The 8,048-nt window shown below is 34.0% G+C and overlaps 1 protein-coding gene across 1 annotated transcript; it reads left to right on the forward strand.

The window, feature by feature from the left end:
* Positions 1-2,751: 2,751 nt before the first annotated feature.
* On the forward strand, positions 2,752-3,851 carry LOC116556883 (olfactory receptor 9K2). The gene has a single exon (XM_032286222.1). It carries the CDS (start codon positions 2,828-2,830, stop codon positions 3,833-3,835), a length of 1,008 nt encoding a protein of 335 aa, XP_032142113.1. The 5' UTR covers positions 2,752-2,827; the 3' UTR covers positions 3,836-3,851.
* The last annotated feature ends 4,197 nt before the right edge of the window (positions 3,852-8,048 follow it).

The raw sequence follows: 8,048 nt of genomic DNA on the forward strand, positions 1-8,048 counted from the left end.
TTGAAAAATAAGTCACAAACTGACTACTTGTTGGCTTCTCCGGGAAGACCTCCCTTTTTCAGGTAAAAAAATGTCATCAGTAATACATTTATTAAAATGTGTAATGTTATAATGTTTATAACATTTATGACAAATTTATTTTAATAAATAAATTTGTTTTTTACATTTTTCTCTGACTCTGCATGCTCATTACCATTCAACTTTTTTCTATATAATAAATATGTATTGAATTACTATCATTCACTAGATTCAGAACATTATGTTGACAATACAGAGCAAACAAGCTGAGTTTGATGTTAAGGAGATTATTGTCAAGTGAGGAATAATTAATATTTAAGAATAATATTATAATGTTGGAGTGGGTTTGTTAGGAATAAATCTTGAAAATTATAATAATCTGTGTTCTTGCCTCTAGGTGAGAATAAAAGGAAGATAAATAAGATATATCATTTTTCAAAAAATGATTTTTCATGCTTACTTCAGTCAGCTTTCTTTCACTTGTTAAATATCTTACACATTTCCAGACCCTAAGTGCAAGCTAATGTAAGATCTTACTACTTATTAATCATCTACATATTTAATTTTTGATAAAACTGGTGAATATTTTATTTTCAACACTTAATACAGCAGTAAGTAATGATAACATATTATGCAACTTTTCTCTTAATAATTTTTTTCTCAGGCAAAATATTCCATTTCTCCAAGATTTCTTTTTTCTCTCTAAACTTTTAATAGATTGAGTCCTCCCCTCAACTGAGAATGTTTTGTCCAAAAGCAATCATATATATTATTATCCTTCAACCTAATAAGCACTATTTGGTATGAATAGTGGAACTGAGCACTGAAAAGTATAATAAAAATAATGGCTAACATTTGCTGAATACTTACTTTACCATAAGTGGTGCTAAGTGACTTATGTAGATATGTCATTTTCTATTCCCAATAAAACTTTGAGGATTCCATTTTACATGTGAGAATACAGTAGCATAGAGAGAGAACATAAGTAACTTGTCCAAAGTCCCATTTAGAAAGTGAGAGAGGCAGAAGTAGAATCTAGATTTATTCAAACCTAAAACCCATACTAACCACTGCAGTATTAGTTTTTATGTTTTTCTCTGTTACTGCATAATCATTACCATTCAACACTTATCTATAATAAATACGTATTGATTAATTGCCATTTACCAGACACATAAAGTTATGCTGACAACACATGGAGAACAAATTAAATTTTATCTCAAGTAAGTTATTGTCAAGTGAAGAATAATTAATATGTAATCTCAATATTAAAATATGGGGTGACAGTTGGTCTCTTCCAGTTGCCTTTGGATGAGACATTTGATGCAGGTTGAAGAATTAGAGATTTTATTTTGAAAATATGAAATTTTAACTAAACTCTAAAGTACAAGCAGAAGTAAGGTAGGGGAGTAGGAAGGGCTCTTTATCAAAAGATGATATAGTACAGTGATTAATAATTAATGATAATTAAAAGCATAGATTCTAGAGCCAGTTTTCTTGGCTTCAAATCTTGATTCTGACTCTAGTAAGTGAATTTCAGCAGACTTCATTTCTCTGTACCTCAATTTCCTCATCTGTAAACTTGAGAATATACTAATACCCACCTCATCTTATTATTGTATGGATTAAATGTACTATTATGAAAGCATTTAGAAAAATGTCTGCCACATAAAAAGTGCTATATACATATTTTTTATTATTGTTGCCTACACAGAAACATGCCCATAAAGCCCCTGGGGCAGAGAAAGATGGCTTGTATTGTTAATATATGTAATTTAAAAATCTATTTGAGTGGTAATGAGTTAATAATGGCTACAAAAGTTGTATTCAGGGCAAATAAAAGTATAATAAACAATGCCCCCATTTGTATCCTTTGCAGAATTAATTTCTAAAGTAACTCCTTTATCTGTAGAAGGGTTATACTGTAGATCTCTTCTTAAAGAACTACACATCATATTGACACACAGAAGGGAAAAACACACACTGGATCCTTTTGGGGGGTGGAGGGTGGGAGGAGGGAAAGGATCAGGAAAAATAACTAATGGGTACTAGGCTTAATACCTGGGTGATTAAACGATCTGTACAGCAAAACCCCAAGACACAAATTTACCTATATGACAAACCTGCACTTACATCCCTGAACTTAAATAAAAGTTAAAAAAAAAAATCTTCAAGTCTTGGGATCAAGAAATGAAAGGAAGTTTTCTTTATGAAAGGGCTTTGATGGCTCGTCTGGGAGAGAAATTCTTGAATATGAGTACCAATAATTTTGTGCTTGGTATATAACTTCCATCAGAATTCAGTTTCCATGACCTACAAAAGGCAATTGCACTTCTCAAGTAGGTTTTTTTTTTTTTTTAACTCAGTCACTTTCTTCATATCTGTTGGTACTCCAAATTAAGCCCCCGTTTTCCTAAACTTGACTACTAATATCTACTACTACTAATACCCAAGTATCTCCAAACCCAAACTACCTAATGTGCTTCCCAAAGTCATTTATTAGATTAGTTGTGCTCTTTTCCAGCCACTGCTTCATGATGGTGACGTTATTGTGTAAATCATGAGTGGGAAATATATAGAGAAGTGATCCTTGTAAATGTGAAAGGCATTTGGGTAGAAAAGCATTGTATTAGATGCAGAGGGAAGAAACCTAACTCTGCCACTTAAAGAATTAAGAAATACAACTAATCTTTGCTTTCAGCAGCAATTGGTTGGCTTTAATTTAAGTCCCAGTATATTTATAAGGCTAAAATTAATAATGATTGTAAAATAGCTTTGTAAATCCTAATACTATGAGAAATTATTTGTAATGCTAGGATCCAAACCAAGAGTTTATTTGTATATTTTGCCTTGTGCCTTTCAGCAGGTTTCTACCATGGGTGACAGGGGAACAAGCAATCGCTCAGAAATGACTGACTTCATTCTTGCAGGCTTCAGGGTCCGCCCAGAGCTCCACATTCTCTTCTTCCTGCTATTTCTGTTTGTTTATGCCGTGATCCTTATAGGGAATGTTGGGATGATGGCCATTATTGTGACTGATCCTCGGCTGAACACACCAATGTATTTTTTCCTGGGCAATCTCTCCTTCATTGATCTTTTCTATTCATCTGTTATTGCGCCCAAGGCTATGATCAACTTCTGGTCTGAAAGCAAGTCTATCTCCTTTGCAGGCTGTGTGGCCCAGCTCTTTCTCTTTGCCCTTTTCATTGTGACTGAGGGATTTCTCCTGGCGGCCATGGCTTATGACCGCTTTGTTGCCATCTGCAACCCTCTCCTCTACTCTGTTCAAATGTCAACGCGTCTCTGTACTCAGCTGGTGGCCGGTTCCTATTTTTGTGGCTGCATTAGCTCAGTTATTCAGACCAGCATGACATTTACTCTGTCTTTTTGTGCTTCTCGGGCTGTTGACCACTTTTACTGTGATACTCGCCCACTTCAGAGACTCTCTTGTTCTGATGTTTTTATCCATAGAATTATATCTTTTTCCTTATCATGTATTATTATCTTGCCTACTATCATAGTCATTATTGTATCTTACATGTATATTGTGTCCACAGTTCTAAAGATACGCTGTACTGAGGGGCGTAAGAAGGCCTTTTCCACTTGTAGCTCTCACCTGGGAGTTGTGAGTGTGCTGTATGGTGCTGTCCTTTTTATGTATCTCACTCCTAACAGATTTCCTGAGCTGAGTAAAGTGGCATCCTTATGTTACTCCCTGGTCACTCCCATGTTGAATCCTTTGATTTACTCTCTGAGAAACAAAGATGTCCAAGAAGCTCTAAAAAAAATTCTAGAGAAGAAAAATACTATTCTTTGATTATTATTTCTCTTTCACCAATGGTACTGTGGCGATTTATTTAATACACCTGTGGTCATTAATAAAAGTTACCCTCCTAAATGTCATAAAAATACTCTTAGTAGATTGTTTCATGTGATGTACTCTTTCCATATTTTGCTTTTTATCCCCCAAGATATCAGTAATTCTGAAAATCTTGGATATTGGAGATATCCTGAATATTAGGGAAGTATTTTTATTGATAAACCCTCTCACTGGTCTTCAACATTTTATTTCCCATAATTTATATCTATTGATTCTTGTGGCATACTGTAGAAAAATATTTTGAATTTTGTTATAGTGCTTTAGCAAAATTTTGCCTGGTTTTCGTCTTTTGGGTTGCCCATCCCTCCTACACACAGTCATGGGTAGTTGACAAATCCTTGGGCATAAAACCAAAATCCAGACATTTTGCCAAAAGTACTTATAGAGATCACAAAGTGGAGTTCCTGAAAGAAGGTGGTTGGTCATCAGGGAAACCCTTCTTGGGCTACATGGAAGATGGATTAAAGGGGGATTAGACTGAAGTCAGGAAACCTGCTACAGTGGTTTATAATATTGATGTGGGCTTCAAGGTATGCCAATATTAATGAGCAAAGACAGATTTTTTATCTGGAAAACAGCGTGGCAATTTCCCAAAGAACTTAGAAGTATCATTTGACTCAGCAACCCTATTATTGGGCATATACCCCCCAAAAATAAATTATTTAACCACAAAGACACACACACATGTATGTTTACTGCAGTGCTATTCACAATAGCAAAGACATCTAATCAACCTAAATGCCCATCAATGATAAACCTGACTAAAGAAAAAAAAGGAGATATTGAAGTAACACAGAAATTATTAAGAGTAAGCAGTCATATGATCATTTCATAACAAAGTTACAGATAAAGGAGATATTAAAGTAACACAAAAACTAGTAAGGGCAAGCAGTCATATGATCATTTTGTAACCAAGTGAAGGCTCCGCTGCTCACCACTTGCAAAGCCAATGACAAGGACAAAGAACAGTGAAAGGAAAGTAACTTTATTTCCAAAGATAACAATGGATAAACATCCAGCTCATAGCTCTAACTTTAGGCTGAAGAGAGGGGCTTAAAAGGAGGAGCTTTATATGAAAGACATGCAGGAGTTGCGCTGAATACAAAGTCTGTGTGTCTTGTTTCAGAGGCTCCATCCATGTTGCTGTAAAGGATGTGGCCTCATGCTTTATGTGGCTGCATAGTATTCCATGGTGTATATGTACCGCATTTTTTCAGTCCTTTCATTGACTGTTAACTTATTCTCTGTATTAATTTTCTGACTAATATCAGCATGGTATTTACAGTAGAGACAAGTTATGAGTTCCTAAAAGTAAGGGTTATAGTCTATTCGGATTTTAAAAATAGTGAGTATCTCTTTGTATAAAGTATGAGAAAAGAAGAATCAAGCATTTATTCAACTGTTTTTTTTTTATTATTTTGTTCAGTAAGTATAAGGTTATTCCACTTTAATTTCTATGTTCAAATTCCAAAGGGAGGAAAAGAGTTAAGGAAAGATGGAAAAAAGGTTGAGAAGAAGGAAAGCAAATAAAAGTCTGATTTCATTGTGGTTAGAAAGTATATGCAAAACCAGTATTGCTTTTAGCAGACAAGAATTTATGTCACAACTAAAAATTTATGTGGCCATAGAGGCAAAAATAATGAAAGACATAATAATATGAAGTTGATATGTAAAATGATGAAGATTTTATCAAGATCTTAAGATTTCTTTCTAACATAAGACATACAATATTATATATTATTTTTCTATAGTAAATAAACTAAATAATTATTAAAAATAAAATAAGACTATTAATTTATTTCCATTATAAATAAAAATCTGAAGTAAACCATAATGTCTATGAGAAATATCTTCCACTAAGGGAGGTAACTTTCAGTGGCAGTAAGCTGGTAATAAAATCAACAATCAAAACAAAACTCCTCTTGTTTCCAATATTTTCCCCAAATCTCCATTTCCTCAAAGTATACTTTGAAGGAAATCTGCATTTTTATTTGCAAAGAAGTATATCTAAAAAGGCTTACCAATCAGATTGAACTCTTCACTGGGAAGACTTTTTAAAAATAGCAATCTATTCTTTTTGTTCACTGTTATTTTTTAAAATATGGGAAACAATACGATGAATATTTATGTGGGTTTACCAGTTATTTTTATTAAAACATCATTTATTTCCTTCATTTTTACCATCCCTCCAGTTTAATCTATGTCTCACCTGTGAAGAATAGGAACAACTCAAAAGTGTCTGAATTTATTCTGGTGGGATTCAGAACACTCTCAAAGATACAGGTCTTCTTATTCCTGGTGTTCTTGATGTTCTACATGGTTAATGTGGTGAGAAATACAAGCATGATAACTGTCATGAAGATGGATTCCAAGTCTTTTCTATTGTGAACAGTGACGCAATAAACATACAGGTGCATGTGTCTTTATAATAGAATGCTTTATAATCCTTTGGGTATATACCCAAATGTCCATCAATGATAGACTGGATAAAGAAAACGTGGCACATATACACCAAGGAATACTGTGCAGCCATAAAAAAGGATGAGTTCATGTCCTTTGCAGGGACACAGATGAATCTGGAAACCATCATTCTCAGCAAACTGACACAATAACTTTTAATACAGAAATGTAGATGCAAATGATGGTATGTATGCATACACGTATGCATGCATGTATGAATAGATGTGGATGTATACATATACATATATACATATGTATGTCTGTCAACTAAGAGACTCACCAGCAGCTAAACAGCAATAACATTCAATACACATCACCCATATCTTGATTTCTCCACTAAAAGGAACTAGGGATCCTTGAAGAAATGGCTAATTTCATATCAGATGGGCAAAGAACAGAAAAATATGATATGTTGTTTTGTGTCAAAAAGTATAAAGTTTTAAAACAATGTTAGAGATAAGTAAAAAACAAACATAGAAGCTAGCTCAAAGAAACTCCCACTGGCTAAATTGGGGATAATTTGAGCATCAAAATAAATAATGTCAATAATGTATTATAACACATTAAATAGGCCAGCTGCTAAGGCTCACACCTGTAATCCCAACACTGTGGGAGGCCGAGGAGGGCAGATTGCCTGAGGTCAGGAGTTCAAGGCCAGTCTGGCCAACATGGTGAAACCCCATATCTACTAAAAATACAAAAAAATTAGCTGGGTGTGGTGGTGTGTGCCTGTAATCCCAGCTATTTGGGAGGCTGAGGCAGCGAAATTGCTTGAACCAAGGAATGGAGGTTGCAGTGAGCTGAGATTGCACCACTACACTCCAGCCTGGATGACAGAGTGAGACTCCATCTCAAAAACAGAAACATTAAATAGAAAACCACGAGTTCATGCTGATATAAATAAATAAATTGTTCAAAACTTAGAGAAATATAATATTTATATGGACTCCCAATATTTAATAAAAATACTAATTACAAAAAAAGAAAGTAAATTTACAGAGGAGAAAGATAGCAGATATTATTTTAATCAAATGATCAAGTAAACATCACCAGATTTGGGACAGATTAACATTGTGTGCCACTGAGAGAACATAATGTAAACATGACTCACTCCACTTGCTTGATAGTCCTGCCAAAGATACATTCCTGAATTTAGTCATTAAGAAAATCAGAAAAACACAAATTGAGGGGCATTCTACCCAATAACTGGCCTGAGATCATCAAGAATATCAAGACAAAAAAAATCAAGGAATATCAAAGAAATACTGAGGAAATGTTCTATATTTAAGAAGACTTACACATACAACTGGATGCAAAATGTGACTCTAAACTTTAAATATTATCTTTCCTTTTACTATCAATGATGCCTTTGGGACAATTGGTCAATTCAGAGGTTTAGAAGATAGTATAGCAATCCTGATTCTAAGTACAGAAATATGATTATGCAGGAGAATGTCTTTGTTGGTAGGAATTACACACGAAAGTGTCTGGGGAAGATGGAGTATTATGTTGGCAATTTACTCTCAAATGGTTTATTTTAAAAGATTTTTATTTTCTGCCAGAAATTCTCTATAAGTTTTAGATTATTTCTAAATTTAATGTTTCTCGAAACTCATGTTTATCTTGTGATCCACTTATATAGCACTACCCTATAGCACCATAGTACATTTTTTTGATCAGTCAAGGGTAT

This window comes from Sapajus apella, unplaced genomic scaffold (assembly GCF_009761245.1).
Source record: "Sapajus apella isolate SASKATOON/1434 unplaced genomic scaffold, GSC_monkey_1.0 scaffold2, whole genome shotgun sequence".
Lineage (NCBI taxonomy): Eukaryota > Metazoa > Chordata > Mammalia > Primates > Cebidae > Sapajus > Sapajus apella.

Excerpts from the sequence above, each read along its gene's own strand:
- LOC116556883 (XM_032286222.1), top strand. The coding sequence starts at position 2,828 with ATGCTAGGATCCAAACCAAGAGTTTATTTGTATATTTTGCCTTGTGCC.